This window comes from Elephas maximus, chromosome 7 (genome assembly GCF_024166365.1).
Source record: "Elephas maximus indicus isolate mEleMax1 chromosome 7, mEleMax1 primary haplotype, whole genome shotgun sequence".
Classification (NCBI taxonomy): domain Eukaryota; kingdom Metazoa; phylum Chordata; class Mammalia; order Proboscidea; family Elephantidae; genus Elephas; species Elephas maximus.
In genome coordinates, this window is record NC_064825.1 from 102,638,585 (window position 1) to 102,661,561 (window position 22,977).

The 22,977-nt window shown below is 47.7% G+C and overlaps 2 protein-coding genes across 3 annotated transcripts; one reads left to right on the top strand and one right to left on the bottom strand.

Moving 5' to 3' along the window:
- Nucleotides 1–370: 370 nt before the first annotated feature.
- On the top strand, nt 371–14,727 carry DDB2 (damage specific DNA binding protein 2). Its single transcript, XM_049891110.1, has 11 exons — nt 371–458; nt 734–928; nt 2,520–2,656; nt 3,018–3,209; nt 9,940–10,085; nt 11,318–11,417; nt 11,509–11,686; nt 12,020–12,162; nt 13,690–13,854; nt 13,995–14,040; nt 14,313–14,727. Exons 2-11 carry the CDS (start codon nt 802–804, stop codon nt 14,471–14,473), a joined length of 1,395 nt encoding a protein of 464 aa, XP_049747067.1. The 5' UTR covers nt 371–458; nt 734–801; the 3' UTR covers nt 14,474–14,727.
- ACP2 (acid phosphatase 2, lysosomal) lies at nt 12,811–22,729 on the bottom strand. 2 transcript variants are annotated; one of them, XM_049891111.1, is made up of 11 exons: nt 22,547–22,727; nt 21,515–21,610; nt 21,123–21,209; nt 19,914–20,066; nt 19,707–19,805; nt 19,537–19,626; nt 18,947–19,079; nt 18,073–18,155; nt 17,852–17,958; nt 17,541–17,716; nt 12,811–15,726 (listed from the first exon to the last, which is right to left on the bottom strand). In XM_049891111.1, the coding sequence occupies exons 1-11, from the start codon at nt 22,658–22,660 to the stop codon at nt 15,593–15,595; spliced, it is 1,272 nt and encodes a 423-aa protein (XP_049747068.1). In that variant the 5' UTR covers nt 22,661–22,727; the 3' UTR covers nt 12,811–15,592. The 2 variants fall into 2 exon arrangements, with proteins under 2 accessions (XP_049747068.1, XP_049747070.1); XM_049891113.1 differs by lacking the exon at nt 12,811–15,726 and adding an exon at nt 16,608–16,694 and having other exon boundaries at nt 22,547–22,729.
- Nucleotides 22,730–22,977: the final 248 nt, after the last annotated feature.

Consider the following 22,977-nt stretch of genomic DNA (forward strand, 5'->3'; position numbering starts at 1 on the left):
TCAAAGCACCCTGTGCTACATGGCCTCCCCGCCCATTACTGCCCCAGGCTGGTCCCTAGGCGGACACACAGGTTTGGAAAAATCTGATAAAAGCCGAGAGCTCCAACCGCTCTGCAAAGAGAAGCTCGGATTCGACGGAGCTGGGGAGGTACTCGATGCCAATCGCAAAGGTGGCGGGCAACAACACCCCCAGTTTCCACAGCAGCTAAGGGGTATCTTTCTCCGAAGTGGTCTCCCTAACCACACCCTGTACGCACCAGCCAATCCCAAAGCCGGAGTAGGCTTCATCCCCAATAAGAAGTCAGTGAAGGCGGGAGCCGCAGCCTTGATTGGCACCTGTACTCTCAGCAGAGGCCTGGCAACGCCACAGCTGAAGAGGTTCAAGTTTAGTGACCTAGCGCTGCCGGCCGTCTTTACTTCTGGCAGTCAGCTGACTTGGACTAGAACAGGCCCATCACGTGGGTGATATCCCATTTCGGGGGGTGTTTTGGGGGGCGGAGGGAAGCATTCTAAGCCCTCTAGGGGGAACAGGTACGCCCCTCTCCCCACACTCTCTCCCCAGCTCTCCTGGCGCGCTCCCGCCTTCCAGGAAGGGGCGGGGCCCCTCCCACAGGGGCGGTTCCGGAACTAGAAGCTGGTTCGAAAGCCGTGAGCCTGTTTGGCGGGAAGTTGGCTTAGTTGGGCTACCTGTGGCACACCTGGCTTTCTTGGTCCCTGTCTTGTTTCTCCTTAGAGGCCTCTCAGTCCGCGTTCCATGATCTCGGCATAGGGTCGCGAGTACTCCATCACCCGGAAGACGCGATGGCTCCCAGGAAACCTCCAGAAACCAAGAAGACCCTTGAAGTTCCTAAGTGCCCCAAGGGCAAGAGGAGCAGAAGCCCTCAGGAGCTGGAGCAAGAGGCCAAGAAGCTCTTTGTGAAGGGTCCCGGTACTGTCTGTGCCTGCTGGCTTAATATTTCCGCCATTTGGAGTTGTGACGCAGGAGACTGGGGTGGGGGACGGGTGGCTCCCAGGTTCCTAAGGCTTTCCCAGCTTACGGACGCCTCAGGCTGTGCATTTTGCCTGCCGGTCCGTTGACACCTGCCAGCTTTGAGACCAGAGAACGTGGGCTTAACTCCCGTTAGGTGAAGAGAGGACGTAGATAAGCTCCGTTATAACCGACGAGAACTTTTTTTTAAGTTCCTTGCCCTGGTGGCGCAGTGGTCAAGAGCTCGGCTGCTAACTAAAAAGGTCAGCAGTTTGAATCCACGAGCGGCTCTTTGGAAACCTTATGGGGGCAGTTCTACTCTGTTCTGTAGGGTCGCTATGAGGCGGAATCAACTCACGGCAATGGGTTTAGGTTTTTTTATTATTATTATTATTGGAATCTTTTCACACTGAGAACTGCTTAAAATAATTCTGCCTTGTCTGATAGTGTTCGCTGAATTTCAGTAGTCATGATTGTTAGCTCTATGTCCTTGATTTAGGCTGTGAGCCCTCAATTTCTCTACTTCCTTAGAAAGCTCATTCTCAGAGGCTTTTTGGGGCTTGAATTTGGGATTATAAGGACTGTGGGGAGTCTTAGAGACTGAAGCAGGGATTTTTTTTTTAATAATTTTTATTGTGCTTTAAGTGAAAGTTTACAAATCAAGTCAGTCTCTCACAAAAACCCATATACACCTTGCTACACACTCCCAATTACTCTCCCCCTAATGAAACAGCCTGCTCTCTCCCTACACTCTCTTTTTTCGTGTCCTTTTCGCCAGCGTTTAACCCCCTCCACCCTCTCATCTCCCCTCCAGACAGGAGATGCCAATGTAGTCTCAAGTGTCCACCTGATCCAAGAAGTGAAGCAGGGAATTTTTTTTTTTTTTTTTTTTTTTTAGGCCTATGAATAGAAATAATTGGCTTTCAGGAGACTGGATCCAAATAGATCAGGTCCTCAAATGCATTTTGGTAATCCAGAGCTGCTTTATTCCTATTCTAAGTGGATTTACCTCCCCAGAACGAGCCTGGGTTCCTTAGAGCTAGTTCAGACCCTTTGGATGCTACTGGCTTCTGGGAGGAGGAGAGAGAGGATTTGGGGCCTACAGCTGACCACCTCTGCATTATTTTAATATAGGATTTTAAGATATTTCTTTTCCTAAACAGTCATTTCTACTAGATTGTCTTAAAATCTTTTTTTTTGCACATCATATGTGATTTTAAAATTGTCACCCATCTTATCTCGAGTTTTCCAGCCCAAAGTGGGAAGCGTTTTGCGATGTACTTTATTTATGCGTTGTTTCTTTGGCTCAGGAAGCCTGCAAGATCATATTTAGCTTTCACTTCAGAGTTACAGTTTGAGCGGGTTGGGGGTTAGAATGGGGTAGAATGCCTACTCACTACTTACTACTTGTGCTGGGTGAAGCTAAGCAAATCATGGAGATGGCATAGATGGGCTGTGCTGAATGAAACAACAAGGCTTTTTGGATTTCAGCAGAAAGATCTTTCCTGAGTGAGATCAGAGAGAAAAATATGTGTCTGTTCTGTTTTGACAGGTTCTAGCAGAAGATATGACTCAGGCTGTCTTTGGGCGGGATTGGCTAATCTGCAGGTTCTGTCGCCATACACCAGCATCGTCAGGGCCCTCCACCAGCATAAGCTGGGCAAAGCTGCCTGGCCGATGCTGCAGCAGGTGAGGCGTTTCCTGGCTGAAGTGCTTAAGGGTTTGTATGGTGCCTTTTTACTCTTGGATGCTCCAAAATTAGAGGATGGGTTGGTTGGCAGGTTGTCAGAGTGGTCAGATCACTCCAACCTTGGTGACTGGCCTATGGGCAGTCAGCCAGGTAGAAGTAAAGATCCCAGCTGGAATGAACTCTGCCCCCTTGCTTTCCAAGATTAGTTCACATACATTGCAGATATTGGCTGGGGAGGAGGGTGGTATTTTCAGGTAGAGGGCCAAGCAGTTAGTTTTCTTTGGTGGGAAGACTTAGAGATTGGCATTTTACCCAGGACTTGGGTGTTAATTCAACTTCATTCTTTTCTCTCTGTGTCAGAGTCTCCAGCAGTCCTTTTTGCACTCTCTGGCTTCTTACCGGATATTCCACAAGGCCGCCCCCTTTGACAGGAGGGCCACATCCTTGGCATGGCATCCAACTCACCCCAGCACCCTGGCTGTAGGTTCCAAAGGGGGAGATATCTTGCTGTGGAACTTTAATACAAAGGACAAACCCACCTTCATTAAAGGGGTGAGCAATTTCCTATGCCAGATAGTAGTGATAAAGAAGTATTTGTTGAAGGAATAAAAAGTCAACCAGTTACAAGGAGATGATTGGGATCAAAAGTAACTGTGGGTATCTTCAGACATCTAAATGGTGATGATACTCAAATATTTATTGAATGCCTACCCTTATTACCCTTAAAGTATAAAAAAGTATAAAATGTTGATTGCTCTGAAGTAAATCACCACTTAGAATAGAATCGAAGCCACTTCTTACCTGTATGGTCTCATCTTGTACTGCTGTCTTTCCTCACTTCTTACACTTTAACCATACCCACTATTTCTATTCCTGAAACTGGGCCTTTGCGCTTAGTGTTCCTTTTGTCTGGAATGCTCTTTCCCATGCTCCTCTCATGGCTGGCTCCCTCTTGTTATTCAGGTCTCTGCTCAATAGTACCTCTTCAGAGTGGCTTCCACTGACCACCCTGTCTAAAATATCCCCTGCCCCATTCAGCTGCTTCCTATCTTCTTGTTGTTAGGTGCCATCAAATTGGGTCTGGCTCATAGTGACCCTGTGTACAGCAGAAAGAAACACTGCTCGGTTCTGTGCCATCCTCACAGTTGTTGCTGTGTTTGAGCCCATTGAACACAGTGACTGTGTTCCTATCCCTACTTTATTCTCCCCTCCTGCACAACATTGATCAATATTTGGAATGTTTTACTTACTTGTTTATTTGTATGCCTTTGCCCATGGGAAAGGGAGCTCCGTGATGGCAGGGACTTGTCTTTCTGGTTCAATGCTATATCCCCAGTGCCTGGAACAATGCTTGGCCTGGAGTAGCTGCTTTATATTTGTTGAATGAGCGAGGGGCTTGAAGTATAACTGGGCGGGTGGGGCGTATATGTAAAACATAACTAACAGTCCAGATGCTAAATGCTATAGAACGTAAGAGAAGGAAGAACCTCTTATGAATCAGAGTTCATGGAGAAAGCCTTGTGGAGGAGGGAGGCATAAGGAAGAGAAATACTTAGATACATGAAGCGCAAAGGGGGAAAGGCATAGTGTGTTTGGGGCAAGGTTTGGCATAGAGCTTTTTGGAGATGGTCTGAAAACGTGCTACTGTTGATCCATCGGCTGCTGAGGGGTGAATATGTTGGCCCCTCCACCAAAGAGAAAACCTTTAGCTTGCCTAGCTGATGGCTAACATTGGAGGGCTGTTCTGTGAAAAGTGACGCTCTGGATTTAAAGCAGGGATCACAAACTCCTGTGCCTGAAGAAGCCAAACAGATCAAAGAAATGAGTGGTGTGGGATCAGTGTCACTGAACTGGAGATGGCTGCCGTGCAAGAATGTAGGTCCCAAAGTTTATTAGTGGCTACCAGGGATGGGAGGGAGAGAGGAAGGAGGGAGCGTTATTTAGGAAGCATTGAGTTTCTGTTTATGGTGATGGAAAATTTGGCAACAGATATTGGTGATGGTTGCATAACATGATTAATGTAATTCAAAAACCCATTGCCGGCAAACAAATAAAATTAAACACATTCCGGCTCACAGCAACCCTTTAGGGCAGAGTAGAACTGCCTTTTGGGTTTCCAAGGGTGTAGTCTTTACGGAAGCAGGCTGCCACATCTTTTTCCTGCGGAGTGGCTGGTGAGTTTGAACAGCTGACCTTTTGGTTAGCAGCTGTGCACTTAACCACTGCGCCACCAGGGCTCCCTATAAATGTAATTAGTGTCATTAAATTGTACATATGAAAAATCTTGAACTGGCAAATGTCTTATATGTATAACAACAACCAAAAAAAAGAATGTAGGTACACTGGTATTAGATCTGATTTTTCAAATGAAGCCTGAAATCCTGATTTTTTAGATGAAATTTTCTGTTGGCAATTAAATTAAACACATTCTATAGGCTAAACAGAATATGTCTGTGAGCTGGATTCTGCTTTAGCTCACCATTTTGCTATCTCTGGTTTAGAGACAGAGGAGGCACGGGTGAATCCAGGATGCCGTCTCAAAGTGGAAGAGCTTGGCAAACAGTCCATCAGAAAGGGCCAGACTAGACAGGTTTGGGAGATCAGGATTCAAGGTGTGAGATGGGGTGTTGGAGAAAACAAGTGCCTGAAGGCAGAAGAAAGGCAGCCAGATGAGGGCTGTGGATGGAGCTCAGCGTGCTTCCTGCCCAGCTGTTGAGGCAGCTTTAGACTGAAGTCAGAACCCAGATCACAGGCAGGAGGAGATTTGTTTTTCCAGGAATCTGGGACATGGGAATAGAGAAATTTAATCTAAACCTGGAGGTGGTAAGATGTCGTCTAACGGTACCCTTGGCAAAGAGCCTTTTGACTAAACTGTTTTAAACTTGTGCCAGGCCGAGACTGCTTTTGGTTTGCATCGCCTTTTATTATGACGTGCACGTAACTGAAGTTTCCTCAGACCGTAGTGAAGATTGGTCTGGGAAGCTGAACTTTGTGCCTAGCAGGTTGGAGCAGAGGAAGGGTATGGTGGTCTGGAGGAGAACTCTGTTTTTACTCCCAAATATTGACAGCAGAAAGTTGATTTGAGACCAGTTACCAGAGGACCAATGTCTTAATTCATCTGACCTTGGCTCTGATCTTGGCATCTTTCAGGTCCTGGGCAAGGGATGTCTTACATTTTCAAATGAAGATGGCTTTATGTTTTCTTATGAAAACTATCTGTGCTCATTGTAAAAAATTCAAGCAATACAGAGAAAAGTATAAAGAATAAAATAAATTTGACCTGAAATCCCACCTTTAGGTATAAGCACTGTCAGCCTTTTGGTGAATGCTACCTTAGTCATGCCTGTGCGTGTATACACTGTGAAACACACCCATTCTTCTACTTACATTGTTACATAAATATTTAATTCTAGAATGTGTGTATTTTTTATTATTATGTCAGATATTCTAGTTTAAGCATTTCATACCAGATGGTGACCATTTAAAAATACCCTGTAATTTTCTTTTCTTACGATGCTCTTGGCTTTGATATTTGAGTAATGCTGCCTTATAAAATGAGTGGAAAGTGTTCCCTTCTTTACTATTTTCTGGAAGAATTTCTGTAAAGTTGGTATTATTTCTTCCTTAAATTTGTTATAGAGTTTACTAGCAAAGGCACCTGACCTGGAGTTTTCTTTGTTGGAAAGTTTTTAACTACAAATTACATTTCTTTAATACGTATAGGGATTCTTAGGTTATCTGTTTCTCCTTGAATGAACTTTGGTAGGTTGTGTCTAACACTGGAGGGCCTTTCGTCTCTATACTTCTTGCTGTTTCACGTAAGTGGAATCATACGATATTTGTCCATTTGTGACCGACTTATTTCACTCAGCATAATGTTTTCAAGGTTCATCCATGTTGCACGTTGTACCAGGACTTCATTTCTCTTTATGGTTGAGTAATAGATTGTTATTTAACTTGTTGAATTTATTGACATAAAGCTGGTCCTCATTATCCTTTTAATGTCTACTGGATCTATAGTAATGTCCTCTCACATTCCTAATATTGGCAATTTGTGTCTTTTCTCTTTTTTTCCTGATCAGTCTTGTTAGAGGTTTATCGTTTTTATTGATATTTTCTTAATCTAATCAGAGGTTGAAATTATTTGAAACTGAGTTTCAGCCTTTGCAAGGAATGGTCTAATTCCAGTTTGCTTTTATTTCGAGAGTATCAGAGATACTCACTAAAAGCTAGGTTTTTTTCCCCCTCTTCTTGACAAGCCTGCACTCCAGTTTTTTCCCCACTAACCCTGTGAGAGGAGTCCTTGGGTGAGTCACACAAATAAGCACTCAGCTACTAACTGAAAGGTTGGAAGTTCTGATCCACTCAGGAGCTCCTTGGAAGAAAAGCCTGGCAATCTACTTTGAAAAATAACTACCATTGAAAACCCTAAGGAGCATAGTTCTACTCTGAAACACATGGGTTAATAACAGGAGTCAGAGTCAACTCTGTAGCAGCTGGTTTGGTTAGCCCGATGAGACTGACAAAACCTCAGCTCAGCTTCTCAGCCTTTGAGCCGCCACTTTCTGTTCAACTTCCAGGCAGTTTGGTTTCTCTGCTAAGAGAAAGGCAGCATCCAAATGTCAGGCCTACCTTTCTGCTTCTCTCCAGATCTTGGCCTTCAGATCCTTGCTGCCTGGATAGCTCCCCAACGTTTTAAAAAAACTTTTTTTTTATAAGACATATATTTAATCTAACTTTTCTAGTTGTTCTTGACAGAAAGTTGATCTGACACAAGTTAACCCATCATAGCTGGAATTGGAAATCTCACATAGATTTTCATGTGTGTTGTGAAAGTATTTATAACAAAACATTTGCTAGTTCAACGATTTTTTCACATACGATTCAGTGGCATTGATTATACATCCATCATGTTGTGTGGCCATTACCACGCTCCTTTTCCACATGGTTCCACCGCCATTAACAGAACCTCAGTGCTCCCTAAGCAATGACTCCCCCTTTCCCTCTCCCTCATACCCTGGTGACTACCGATAAGCTTTGGTCTCCATACTTTTTCCTGTTTCACGTAAGTGGAATCGTAGAATATTTGTCCTTTTGTGACTGACTGATTTCACTCAGCATAATGTTTTCAAGGTTCATCCATGTTGTACATTGTACCAGGACTTCATTTCCCTTTATGGTTGAATAATATTCCATTGTATGTATATATCATATTTTGTTTCTCCATTCATTTGTTGTTGGACATTTAGATTGTTTTCACCTCTTAGCTATTGTGAATAGTGCTACAATAAACATTGGTATACAGGTTTCTGTTTGTGTTCCTCCTTTCAGTTCTTTTGGGTATGTGCTTTGAGTTCTTTTGGGTATATGCCTAGGATTGAGATTGCGGGGTCATGTGATAATTATCTGTTTTCCACAGTGGCTTTACCCACCAGCAGTAGATGAGGGTTCCAGTTTCTCCACATCCTCACTAACGCTGGTTGTCTTCTGTTGTTTTTTTTTTTTTTTTATCACAGCCATTGTAGTGGGGGTGAGATGATGTAATTTCACTGTGGTTTTGATTTTCATCTTCCTAATGGAGCCCTGGTGGCACAGTGGTTAAGAGCTACGGTGAGCTGTGGCTGCTAACCAAAAGATTGACAACTTGAATCTACCAGTCATTCCTTGGAAACCTAGTTGCTACCCAGAGCAGTTCTACTCTATCCTGTAGTGTCGCTAGAAGTTGAAACGGATTCGACAACAATGGTTTTGGTTTTATGACTAAGGATATTGAGCATCTTTTCGTGTGCTTGTTGGCCTTTTGTATATCCTTTTTGGTGAAACATCTATTCAAGTCATTTGCCCATTTTTTGAGTGGGTTGTTTGTCTTTTTGTTGTTCAAATGGATTTTTAAAACGATTTTGTCCTGCAAGAGTTGGTCTTAACCACCTAGTCTCCTGTTACCAGAAAGGGGGCACTCATATTTTAACTGAAAATGTATATGTGTGTGCTTTTCACTAACGCTTTGATGTAGAGCCAGCCTTTTTCTTGGAATGGATCTGCTGATTAGGGTTCACTTGGTCTTACACAAACCGTACCTATAATGTATTCTTTATAGGGTTTATTTTCCATTTCTCTAAGGTGGAGAAATAAGTTAAAGATACTTGTGAAGCAATCCGATTGAAGATTCTTCCTAATTTTTATTTCCCACCCTATTTTATAAGTATCTCGTCCATGCTTAATTCAATTACTACTTATTTAGACAACTATTATTTTGGCAACACATTTTTATCTACTTTTTCCAAAGCATCCAACAAGAAATAACAGCAGTCTTTCTTTTCGCACTTATCTCATTGGTTTACATGTTTAATTCAGTTACATAACTGGCATAAAAAGGTTTAAGAACAAACACAACTCACTCTTGGTAAGCACAGAACGCAGATGGTGGGAGCATAAGGGTGTCTTACTAGCAGCAAGGGTTTGGCAGACTGGGCATTGGTTAGGAGGTTTTATAGAGTGAATGCAAAGTGCCAGTTAGTGTGTTGAGTTGGTTAAGTAGACATTGTTTAAGAGACCTTCTATGGGTCTGTGAGGCTGGGATAGCAGCAGCAGGAGGAAGAGTGGAGAAGGAGCTCTGGAGCTGTGAAATTCTTAGAACAGTGACTGGTGAATAATAAGCACTTAATAAGTTTAAGCTATTGAGGTTACCATTACTCGTCTCATCATCACTGTGTGGGATGTCAGGAAGAATAGCAAGGAGCCCAGACTCCTGCTCTCCTAACTCTGCCACTGTTCCAAGTTGAAGCTCCTCTAAAAAGAGCCCTGTGTGATCAACAAACTATGGTGCATCCATACAATGGAATACTTCTCAGCAATAAAACGGCGTGAGCTACTGATACATGGGAACACCTTGGATGAGTCTCAAAAAGTTACATACCATGATTTCATTTATCTGACATTCTATAAAACACAAAACTACAGTGATGGGGGGCAGATCAGTGGTTGCCAGGGTTGGGTTGGAGGAGAGTATGACTACAAAGGGAGAGCATGACGGAGCTCTTGGGGGCAATGGAGCTATTCTGCATCCTGATTACAGTGGTGGTTACTTGAATCTATACATGGGTTAAATTTCATAGAACTTTATACACACACACACACACAAAAAGCACTATGGAGAGCGTCCTAGTCCCTAGACGTATCAGCTGGCCTGGCCTCAAATGCTGGCTGAAGCTTTTCTGTTGGAGCAGCCTGGTTCCTGTCCTGGTCTATCATCACTCACTGGCTTTTTCCTTCCTCATGTTAGATTGGAGCTGGAGGGAGCATCACAGGGCTGAAGTTTAACCCTCTCAATACCAACCAGTTTTTTACCTCCTCAATGGAGGGAACAACTAGGCTGCAAGACTTTAAAGGCAACACTCTCCGAGTTTTTACCAGCTCAGGCACCTGCAAGTGAGTAGTTTAACCAGTAGGGGAAAGGGCTTCTAGGCCCTAGGTGTAGTTCTGGTGAAAGCTTTCAGACCCCATCTCCTGCACCCAAACCTGGCACAGGGAAGAAGGGAAGGGTGTTCGCCTTTCCACCCTTCCTTCTATTTCTTCAGCTCTTTCTTTGGCTGCCCTTATTTTGGTCTAGGGGGGTTACTGCTTTGGGTATGTATTCTAACTAGGCAAGTCAACGTGGCGTTGGCCTAAAAAGCCACTTAGAGACTGGGGCAAGAACTAAGAATTTAAGGTTTAATTCCCTATATTCAGTTGGGTGTAATGGCCTAACCAATTCCTTGGAAGCTTAAATGGGTAGAATCATGTCCTTAGAGTACTCTGGATTCAGCAAGAGCAAGTGGCTGGGGGAATTACAAAATACTTGTCACTTTGATTTCTAGCCAGAGACAATTCGAAGTGCTCCCTAAGTAAGGGTGTGGGGGTCCAACTAGCATGCACTGGCTGTTCTCCTGGGCTGCCCTATGTGGGTAAGAAACACATGACTAATTAGGACAGGTGACTGGATAGACACTTGGCTACTCTTCCACAAGACACCCTCCGTCTTATTCATAGAGGATGACAAGAGACAGTGTAGCATGGATTTGGGGGTTTGAGAGCAAAACGTGAATGAGTTCTGGTTGGGATTCAGGATCCCTGAAGTACACCACCGCCCCCCCAACCCATCCCTTCATCCTCAAATAGCTCAAGGAACAAAAGAGCAAGCCAGAGCTTCTAAGTTATGTATGCGTTTTCCCCTAAATGCTCAGAAGGGGGCAGAAGTTCCTTTCTAGCCAGGTCTGAGGACCAAAGCTGGGCAGTCCCTGTTTGGTCAGGATTTTACCCAAAGGCTGGAGAGAGAAGGAAGAGATCAGGTAAATGAGTCTCCCTCAGAACCTGGGGCTGTCGGGGGAAGCTAGCTTGGGGAATTGCCTATGGTTCTGAGGTTTGGCTGCTTTGGGGATTCTTACTGAGGATCCTGGGCCCAGCAGTAACTGGACAAACTTTTGGGCCCCATCTCCCCAAACCCTCTGGATGATAGACAAATCTGTATGTTCCTAACTGGGAATTCATGGCCAGACAATTATTTATTCATTCAACAAATATTTATTGAATGTCTACTGTGTGTTAGCCACTGGAGCTGCAACAGTGAATAAGTGGCCCTCGTCCCAGTCCCCAAGAACCTTACAGCACAATCTCTCCTCCAGCCTCTGGTTCTGCAGCCTGGATGTGTCTGCCGGAAGCCGAGTGGTGGTCACAGGAGACAACGCAGGGCAAGTGGTCCTGCTGAACATGGACGGCAAGGAGGTGCGTTCTCTGTAGCTCAGGCCCTCTTTCTCCCTCCCTCGCCTGCACCCTTCGTTCTGTGCCCCCACCTGAACAGAGCTCTTCTCGACAGCTTTGGAATCTCAGACTGCACAAAAAGAAAGTGACCCATGTGGCCCTGAACCCATGCTGTGATTGGCTCCTGGCCACAGCCTCCGTAGATCAAACAGTGAAAATCTGGGACCTGCGCCAGGTTAGAGGGAAATCCAGCTTCCTCTCCTCGCTGCCACACAGGCATCCTGTCAACGCAGGTGTGACATACCAGACCTCATCTTCCCTGCAGACCCTGCCCACCCATCAATCCACTCCCAGAGTTTTCCCTCCAAGTTTCGAAGCTGCTAGGCCAGACCTTTCCCCTGGTTAGCACTGGCCAAGCTGATGTCTTGGGACCTTTCTGGCTCTGGCTGCCCCCAGCAGCTGCTGAGTTTCTAGAATATTTTTGTCTACAGCTCAGGTCCATCTTTTCCTTTCCACCCTGTCCAGAGAGGGTGGGAGGGAGGGTGCCCTACAAGAGAAGGCCTATGAAGGCCAGGACAACAGGGGGCTTACAGTGCCTTCAGCTCAGGGGCTTTTTGTTTTACCAGCTTGTTTCAGTCCTGATGGAGCCCGGCTCCTGACCACTGACCAGAACAGCGAGATCCGGGTTTACTCTGCCTCCCAGTGGGACTGCCCCCTGGGCCTGATCTCACACCCTCACCGCCACTTCCAGCACCTCACGCCCATCAAGGTGAATGATGGTGGCAAGGGAGCTGTGATCATGGGGTCGGCCTGCGGGGGGTGGGGAACAGATGTTGTAAGCCTGGAATCCCAGACACCTTCCTGTCCCGACACAAAGCAGTCTCATCTTTCTGGCTCTTTGCTCCTTTTCTCCCACTTCTCTGACCCCATTTTGCTGGTTTTTCTTTATGTCTCTCTGAAAAGCTATTTTTCTGAGTTTTTGCAGCTCAGCCCTGATGTCACTGTAGGCATTTTCTAAGATCCGGATGCTCCCTTCTCTCCTGTTTGGGTTTTAGTTACCTGTGTGTGCAGTTAAGCTACCCTTAACCTACTTAGCTTGTCTTGCAGGTTGAAGTGGCCTCTAATAAGAGAAATAAGTTCCTTGGTTTCCCATCTCTTCCCAGTTTTCTTGTAATGGTTCATGGCTTCTCTGTCCTTAGTCCCCAAGGTGCACAGCTTTCAAGTCCTGTTTCCTTCTTGCCCAAGCCTCCATGCATTCTGAACTCTGGCAGTTCCTCTGTTCCAGTAGCTTCTATTCTTTCCTAAGGCCTGTACTTCTTTGGTCAGTATAACATAGTGGTGGGGGGCACCAGCTTCAGGCAGTCAGACACTCCTGGGTTTTTGAATTCTTGAGCAAGTTACTTAACCTTTAGATCTGTTTCCCCATCTGTAAAAAGGGAATAATACTGTCTAACTGATAGAGTTGTTGGGAGGACAAATCAATATATTTAAAGCACTCAGCACCATGCCTGCCACCTGGTAAGTATTCAGTAAATGGAAGTGGTTTGGTATCAGAGTGGTCCCCATGTACCTCAAAGGAAAGCCAAGTTCAGTATCATTCAAGGATCCTTCACCAGTTGGTATTCCCATTGATCCATCTGTCTTCATCTCCCACTACATGCCATCTGCTCTTGGAATCCAGCCAGGCCAATTTAGCTTCCCATGTGTGACCTGCGTGACTTATTTCCAAGCCATTGCATGTATCACTTCTTCCTTCCTGCTAACCACGTCTTTCCTCTTTTAAAACTTCTTTGAGACACTTTCTTAGGAAGAGTCCATCCAATTTCTGTCTTGCCAGTAACTGCCAAAGTTGTTTGTATGGGAAAATCTGGTAAACATCGATTTCTTCCCCTTTCATAGCTGCTCTTTAATACTCCACTCTTCGTTATTCACACTGATAGCGGGAGGGATAGTAGTAGGGTTACTTCAAAACTTATCTCCTATTTGGTTTTAGTACCAGATGCTTTTTGCTTTGTTATAGGCTTACCTTTTTGGTTAATGTCTGGATCAGGCTGATGTTAAAGCTGCAGCTTATCAGTTGGTATGAGTTCAGGAAATGCAAGAGAGAAGGCCAGATGGTATCCTAAGTGCCTTCAAGGGAAGTCAGCAATGGTGGATGCACACACAACTGAAAACCACTCCTGTAGTTTCACCTGCATTACTGAATTGCGGGCTTGTTCATGGCAAACAATACTTCCGATGTTCCTCTTGATAATGTTCTGCGTTTACCCTTGTGACCAGCCTCTCCATCTCCTAGGCAACCTGGCATCCTCGGTACAACCTCATTGTTGTGGGCCGGTACCCAGATCCTAATTTCAAAAGCTGTACTCCCCACGAATTAAGGACGATCGATGTGTTTGATGGAAGCTCAGGGAATATGATGTGTCAGCTCTATGACCCAGAATATTCTGGTATCATTTCGGTGAGGCTCGGGCCCTCAAATAATGATGGGAGGAAGCAGAACCCAACCTACTTTACTGACCAAATATGTCCAGAAAGTAGTCCTTGTTTGCCTTCCTCTGGCTTTGCCAATACCTTCACCCCCTCCTCTTGTCTTTGCAGCTCAATGAGTTCAATCCCGTGGGGGACACGCTGGCCTCTGTGATGGGTGAGTAGGAGCAGGATGTACCCCCTCAGACCGGCCAAGCCCAACCCCACTTCCCCCAGGTCAGTGCAGGCTAACTTCACCTCAGCCCTGTGGCATTCACCCTTGTCACTAAACAGGGTAACTGGGAAACAGTGGTCTCTTTGGCCTAGGCACTCTCTCCTTCTTGCTTTGTCTTGATCATGGCAATGCCTGGCTGCTCTCCAGTTTCCTGGTACTTCCTTACAAAGTCCAATAATGGAAGGTACAAGTCAGGTTGGTCTCTCTCCTCTTAGGTTATCACATTCTCATTTGGAGCCAGGAGGAAGCTGGGTTACGGAAGCGAGAGACAATCACAAAGGTGTGTGCCAAGCAAGGGCTTGGAGCCACAAATGGGAACAAGTCCTGTGAGAAGAGGCAGTTATCTGTTAAAGGGCTAAAAGTATACAAGTCTTAGGGTTGGAGCAGGGGCACTGTGGCATAGGGCACTGTGGGACTGGGCCACTGGCATGTTACTCTCTGGATCTAGCTCTGGAAACTTTTGTAGAGTTGGTGACCCAGCTGCATCAAGGGTCCCTGCTATATCTATCTTGGAGCCAAGCTTATCCTGGATCCAAGGTCCTTTCTCTCTGATGTGCAGAGGCAGGGTATCGGGTATTGTTTTTTAGTTTTTTCTCACTGTTGACATGGCCAATAAACTGTATCTATCCAGTTGAGAGCTTCTGTGTGGATCTTTTAGCAACGACCCGGTCGAAGGGCTCCTTGGGTCCCAGAAAAGGCACGGAAACAGCACTAAGTGTCCAAAACTTTCATTCTCTGGAAGCTGCTTCAGCCTATTCTGGACCATAGTCTAGAGCTGTCAGGCTCACAACCTGCATTTTCTTAGGTCCCTGGAGACCCCAGCCCAGCTTAGAGGGGTGGTAGCTTCAGGACCCTGTATGCCAGCCCCAACCCCACCCCCACCAAGTACAGACACCCTTCAGACCTGCTCAAGCTGGAGGGGTGACAAAGATGCCTGACGCATTATGTCTGAGTATAATGGTGGCTTCAGGTGGAAAAAGGGAAATTTGACTGGCTATTGGATGACCCAGGTCCTCAGCGGCCATGTTTACACCCCCAGCGTTGCGTCATTTTCCCACTAAAATAAGCACTGAGAGGTGAGACTGTGCCCTCTGAACCATTTCCCAAAGCCTCCGGGTTGGCAGAGAAAGCGCTGAGCTTGATGGAGGGTCAGGACAGATCAAGTACCAACTCCTTCAGTTTTTTTTGTCCCAAGTCCTGAGTGGAACCTGAATTCTTATCTTCATCTCAAGCCCTTAGGGAGTACGAAGGAGGCAAATCCTGTTCAGAGAAAGCCACAAGGTCCAACAGAGTACTTGGTAAACATCAGGCACATGAATGCTGAGTGATAGGTGCCAGGGGCCCAGTCAAGCCCCACTTGTTCATCTAGGCTGGGGTCATCAGAGAGTAGCCCAACCTAGGGTCTCCTGTCCATGGGCTGGGGAGCATCAACAGTCAGGAGCAAGGGCCCAGCCCACCTCCCCTAGGAGGCAGAGGGAAGGGGGCTGAGTGGCTGTCAGGCATGGTCCTCCCCATCTGCGATGTGGTGGTAGCCAGGAGGCTGGGCCTGCATCCGGAAGAGGATGGTGAGAAGCAGCACTATGAGGAGGAAGAGGATGGAGCCACATACAGCCAAGGCCACGATTACTTCTGGGTATTGGGGAAGAAGGGAGAAAGGTGATGTCAGCGTTCATTCAACAGATACCTATGCGCCTACTCTATGCCAGGTACATTTCTGACAACGGGGACACAAAGTTAGTGAACACAAAGTCTCTGCCCCATGGCGTTCACATTCTACAAGAGGGGACCCAAGAGACCAGCAATGATAGCAGTGATCAGTTAGTGACGAACACTATAAAGAAAAACAAAATAAGATAAAGGGAAAGTGATGGCGAGGTAGGTCGGTCAGGGAAGGCATCACGGAAGAGGAGGTACTTTGAACAAAGACCTGACGGAAGCCAGTGGGTGGATATACTAAGATCTGAGGGAGGGATGGGGACAGGAAGTAGGTGCAAAGGCCTTGATGTGGGGATATGCTTGGGATGCTCTAGAATCAGCAAGAAAGTCAGACTCACCAGGGCAGAGTAAGTGAGGGGCAAGGAGAGACGAAAACAGAGAATGGGATCGAGTAGGGGTGGGAACAAACTTGGGGCCACTGGAAGATTTTGAGGAGGGGAGTGACAAGACTTGGCTTATGTTTTCAAAAAATCAACTCTTTGCCATGCTGAGAGACTAGCAGGGACAAGATTATAATCAGACCAAAAAAAAAACCTTTGGAAACTTTTTGGGAGTTCAGGAATGAGATGATGGTAGGTTAGTCTAGGAAGGCAAGAGCGTGTATTTTAAAGGTTGAGTGGATAGGACTAGTGGGCTGGAGATGGGGTGTGAGAAAGAGGCTATCTAAAGTAACTCCTGGCCTATCCTGTGCAGTGGGTGACTGATGTGGCATTTATTAAGAGGGAATGTCTACAGGGAAGAACAGATTTGGAGGAAAAGGCATTTGGTTTTAGACACATCAACTTTGCGATGCCTTATCTGACATCCAGGCAGACTTCCAGTTGGCAGCTGGATACATGAGTCTGTAGCTCAGACAAGAAGTCATGGCTGGAGATGTGAATCTGTAAGTCACAATGAAAAGACAGAACTTGGCAAAGAGCTGGAACAAAAAGCTGTGGGGTCAGATGAAATCACCTTGGGAGTGGGCATAGGTGGGGAAAGGGCCAGGGATGAGCCCCGGGCCACCCACTGCTTAGCAGGGAGGAGAAGCCAATAAGCTAGCTACCTGTATGTTAGGAGCAAAACCAGGGGAAGGCAAGAAAATGTTTAAGGAAGGAGTGATCAGTGATGCAATGCTGCTGAGAAGTGAGAGGAGGTGGCTAAGGTCATTGGTCACCCTGAAAAGAGTGGCTTCAGTGGAGTGTAAGGTGACACAAAGCTGTCTGATGTGAGTCTGAGAGAATGGGTGAGGAAGTGAAGCCAGAGTCTAGGCAACTCAAGGACTTCACTCCAGAAGGGCACAGACAAATGGAGTAGAGAAGGACGTTGGTCGAAGAGGGTTTTTGTTAAGCTACTGAGATGGAAGGATCCAGCAGAGAGAAAAACACTAAGGCACCAGAGGTCCTTGAGGAGGTGGGAGAGATGGGTCCAGGGCATAAGCAGAGAGGTGACCTTAAGTGATGGCTCATTCACCACCCCAGGTGGGGAAGCAAAGGGTGGCACTCACTGGCAGATGTGGTGGGAGGAGAGTGAGACCATTCTCTCCTGCTTGTTTTTATTTTCTCAGTGATGTAAGACATAAAGGCATCACCTGAGGGTTAGGAGCAGGGAGAAGGTGTAAAATGGTCTCAGTATCTTAAGGAAATGCAGTAAGGCAGCTGGAAGTGTGACCACTTGCTCGAGATTTGTGGACAGAAATTTAAAGTTGGTCTGGGGTATAACCAGGACAGAGGCAGACAGCAGCTTACCTGTGTCTGCAGGACCGCTTGTCAGCTGGCACTCCTGCTGCCAGTCCTTGGGCACAACAGGCTCCGTGAGGCGAAGGAAGTCCTGCAGTGGGCAGCGGTGTGGGCAGCCAGGCAGGATCAGTGGCCAGGGGGCCTTATTACTCTCATTCCGGAAGTACATCTCCACTGAGAAATTCCTGAAGGTTTCCAGGCAAGATAGGAGCTGCTCACCATGCCCAGCACCGAGACCTTGGTCACTTAACGCGAGGAGTGATTTGCCCTCAACCACCTCCCAGGGGCCCCTCCCAAAGGCAGACTGGTAGCTCCCTCACCCATTGTCTTCCTGGTGGAGTTCAAATATGTGGCAGGAGGCGTAGGGGGCTTGGTGCCCATTGTAGACATCCAATGCCATTTGCAGAGCGACCAGAGTAGTGTCATGCTGTAAGGGAGAGGGGCTCCCCATCAGCACTGCTCCCCCGCACCCCAGAACTGAATAGAGAAGACATCCAGCTCCTTCCCTGACATTAGCATGCTGGGGCCCAAAGGAGCTTACCGCAGAGTAAATCAGCAGCTTAGGGACGTGGGAGGTGGTTGCCATCAGGGTCAGGTTCTCCCGTATCTGAGCCAGCAGGACTCCTGAAGGAGAAAAGTTCCATGTAGGTGGCTATGGCCATCACTGCCTTCTGGTCAGAGCTAACCACAGTACTCTACCGCTCCTAGTCCTGGGTCTGATGTCTGATCACCAGCACAGAAAGCTCTGTAGGCTCATGGGAACCATACAGGAACTCTAGAGCACCCCCTTGCTCTCTAAGAACTTCCAGATTTACAGAGGGAAGACAGAACAAGATACCTATCTATATTTCAGTATAGTTGTGGAAACCTGCCCATTTATGAACGAGCTATGCAGCTCTGCCCACGTTTGGAGAACTACTCCTGTTTGGAACAAATGTAAATTTAAGACTGCTTCAAAACACACAAGGTGATGGCCCCATCCGAGAGTAGCTCTGCTGTATGTGTGCTCTGGAAACTACTGAAGTGTCAGCCAGGTTTGATGGTGGCACGCCTTTGGGTGCTCAAATCAGAAACCTGGTATGTGTATTACCACAGCCTTCTTTCAAAACGGCCCCCAGTGGGTCTCTGGAGGAAGGTATTCATTTAAGGAGAGAGGGAGGGTTTTCTGACATGGGTGAAACTTAGAATATGAGTGGCAGAAAAGAAGCATGTAAAACTGATATGGCCCTGCAGAGACAACATGCCAAGCCTTGGGAAAACTGGGCAACTGGTGACAATGAGATGACTGGGGGGATCTGGTTGTGAAGGGAACAAACATTTCAGGCAAAGGAGCTAGTGTGTGAGCAGCTCTCAGGCAGACTTTTGCTGCTGTCAGGTCCTGAGGAGAGGAGTGACATGCTACTCTTGTCACTCACCCCCCTGAAGCCGGGCCTTCTCCGCCTGCTGGTAGATCCCGAAGAGGAAGCGGAAGCTGAAATCCTTTAGTCGGCTCAGACGTTGCATGGTTTGGAGTGAGGCCCAGGGTGGCAGGGCCAGCCCATGTGTTCGCTGTGTACCACAGCAGGCAGGTTAGCACCACAGGCCCAGACTAAGCCCTCCCGGGGTAGTTCTCTTCCCCAGCGGGAAGGTGCCTGTGTGTAAGGGAAGAGAGAAGAGAGGAGAGGGGAGGCAAAGGGCCTGGAACCAGTAGACATGGTGCAGGGTTGATGCTACAGGGCACAGGAAAGGAAGCTCGGCACAAAAAGTGTGACTTGGCAGAACGGAGTCTGGTACCACGAGAGCTCTGGGTGGAGAGCAGTAGGAACTGCTGACAATTAATAAACCATTTCCCACTCTGAGGTTCTTTTTCACCCGTGAGGGAAGTTCCCTTGTTTCACAAGAAGTGCCTGCTTGGACTACCCCAATGGGAATGATAGCCAGGCATTGAGTTCTACTTGTCCTGTGACCTAGGCCAGCTGGGGTGGGAGGGAAGAGGCATCACAGCGGGGACCCTAAGTGGGCTCACCTCACAGAAGAGTGTGTCATAGACATTCCAGACAGTCTCCAGTGTCAGGTTGGTAAGCCCTGTCTCGTTGGCCACCATGTCCAGAAATTGCTATGAGAAATGGATCAGGGGTCAGGCCTGCCCAGGGGGAAAGGACAGTCTGATGACCCGCACCTCAGCCCCCTACTCACTGCATTCTGGTTACTCTCATTCTGATACTCTGGTGTTTGCCGGGTCTCATTCTGCAGCTGCTCATAACGAGGACACGGGCCCAGCGGGAACTTCAGCAGCTGCAGATTGAAGGGGGGAAACAGAGGCAGGGAAGGAGTCTGGGGTCAGCAAGCCCATGGCCAGAGTTGTCCCCTCACCACCTCCAGGGAAGGGCTGGCCAGTCTTACCCTGTCCTCAGCGACAGGCACAGTGTGGACGGGGATAGGCTGCCACGAGATGTTTGGGTTGAAGCGCTGCATCCCATCGGGAGGGAAGAGTCCCGCCAGGTTGGCCTCGGCACTCATGAGGGTGCGGTCAAGGTCTGTGCTTCGAACATAAACCTACAGAGATGACAACACATGAGTCTCACTTCACAGGGAAGGCTCTGGCCCCTCAGTGGGGCCCCAGGGGGAGGACCTGGTCCTGATCGTTACCCCATGAATTATAAACCCACAATGCATCTGGCCTCCCCTCTTCTCTGGTCTTTCCAAGCCTCTTCCCAGCAAAGGCCTGAACACTCAGTTGGGGGCTGTCACCACTCTAAACTCCCGTGGGAATGGCTCTAGCTCCAACGCCCCTTCCTCCCATCAAAGTGCTTAGTAAGGCTCTCTGGTCTGTCTGGCTTTATAACCACACCTGTCTTCCCTATCTAGACCAGGGCCCGTGAGAGCAGGAACTGTCTCCAATCACTCCCCACACCCTTGTATAAACTGGCTTAGAGACCAGGGAAAGGAAATAAGATAAGGAACAGAGATAATTGCTTGTGAAAAGGGAGGAGGAAGCTGTGGGGAAAGGCAAGATCAGGGGAGGCTGGGTCTCAAGGGAACAATAATAACATCTAGATACTCTTGAGGCAGCTGTGGTTGAGGGTGGTAACCAGGGGAACAGCCATTCCCATCCCCGGGGTGAGGAGAGGTGGTCAGCATACTTGCCAGTCTTCCCTGATGTGCCTAAGTATGTCTTCCTTGTCACCCTTTATCTCTTGGCCTGTATGGTTTATTATCTGATGCCCCCACTGCAGCCTACGCCACATGAAGTCACAGATCATATCTGTGTGGTGCGCCACTGTATGCAAGGTGCTAGCACAGTGCTTGACCCTTAGTAGGTACTCCATGTATGGAAAGCCCCAAGTTTTCTCAGAGTCTGAAACTACTTTGCCAGGCCCCTCCTTAAATCTGAACTTGAATGCTTGATCTGTTTTTCCTGTTCCAGCCAAGCAGGGGCAACTTGACCTCTAAGGCTTTGTTCTAGACAGCTCTTGGAAGTCTTGTCCTGTAGTTGTAATCGAAAGCACAGGGTGGAGGCCTGAGTGCCCAGCCTCACCCTGGGGCTCCCTGAGGGCAGAGGGTGAGGTCCGTGGGTCCCATTCCCTTTGCCTCCTGAGCTCCAAGCCTTACCTCTTGCCGATGATAAGAGGTGTTTAGAAAGCCATGGTACCGCTGCCGTAGAGCCTGGCCCAGCTCCCAGTGTTGAAGCATCCCCTCCTGTGGGCAAATCTGAGGGTTAAGAGGGTCCAAGAGGCAAGGGTGGCTCTCAAGTTCCCTGAGGCTTGAGCACTGTTGCTTCCCAAGTCTAGCCCTGGTAGAAGTAGGAGTGGGCTCATGTGATCCCGAAATCATTTATTAAGTGGATGGTTATGTGTGGGCACAGAGGAAAGTAAAGAAATAAGGCCAATGTTAGCACTTCTGTGGGGAAATGGCAGTTTGGCGGGGCCCCAAGTTCTATATCCTATTCCAGAAGTTATTTCTTCTGCAGCTTATCTTGAGGGGAGGACTGGCCTTTGACCCACCTTGGTTAGCTGACCAAACCCCTGGGGCCAATCTTCTTCCTGATACGGGTCCTTGGGATATGTCTTCACCGGTGAACGATCTCCATGTCGGTACAGCTGAGGAAAGAAAAACCATTTGCTTACAGGTCTGAAAGTGCTCCTTGAAGAGGAGCACAGAGCCCCCTCTGCCCTATGTTGAGGCAGGAAGCTCACTCCCTCTGGTACCCACTGCAAAAGACCCCAAATCAGGTGTCAGCAGGTGTTCAAACCAGTTTTTTCCGGTTCAAACCCCTGCTGAGAATTTGCCTTTCCACGCCCAGATATGTTGAATCAGAATCTACATTTTAACAAGATCCTCTGGTGATTTTTATGTATACAGAATTTGTTTAAATATATACGTAAGAATCACCCGGGGATCTTGTTAAAAATGTAGATTCTAATTCAGTATATCTAGCGTGGAAATGCAAATTCTCAGCAGGGGTTTGAACCCCTGCGAGTCCATAACTTCTTCCAGGTCCCAGGGAATTTTAACTTGGCTAAGCAATGCCACGGAAACCCCGGTGGCGTAGCGGTTAAGTGCTACGGCTGCTAACCAAGAGGTTGGCAGTTTGAATCCGCCAAGCGCTCCTTGGAAACTCTATGGGGCAGTTCTACTCTGTCGGATAGGGTCGCTATGAGTCAGAATTGACTCGACGGCAGGGGGTCTTAAGCAATGCCACTGGGGACTTTGGGCAAAGCCAAAGGTAAAGGTGGGAAGGGAAAAAGAAAAGCGAAAGCAATGCATTCGGTGGAGAAAAGATCGCCAAAAGCTTCTTCAGGGCAGTCGCCTATCCGTTCAACCACATCGCTGTCCCTAGGCAGACTCACCCCGACCTATAACCCAGGGTGTCAATCAATCCTGAATTCAGCCCCCCAACGCACCAGGCCAGTCGTCCCCTCCTAAACCAGTTCCTCCTCCGCAGAGACACCGAGCCCCAGCACCAGCCCATTCCCCACAGGCGCCTTTGCCCAGTCAGCTCCCACAAATCCCTTGGTGACCCCGTCTCTCATTACCAAGGTAACGAAACGCAGACTGCGGGCCTGGGCGGGTGGCATCACTATCAGGTTCACGCCAAGAAGGAGCTGGAGAAGAACCGCTCGGCTCCAACAGGACTGTCTGCCCGCCATCACCGCCGTTGAGTCTATTGCTGCAAAGAGGCTGGAACCCACTGGGTGGCACCTGCAGCAGCCGCCCGGACCCAGCCTTAGGGACACATACCGGAAGTGTGCTCGCTACCATCTTGCTAAAGGAGCGGGAAATGATGGCGGGAGAAGGAGGAATCCGGGAGGAAACGCGTGTGCGAGGTTCGCGATCCGGCTGTGGCAGAGGCGCGTGGGAAGGTAGCGCGACCTGATACAGCAGAAAGGGCTTGAAGACTTGAAGACCTCATCTTGGTAAAGAAGGTTATGAGTTCGGGTATGCCTCCGCAAAGAGACCCCCATAC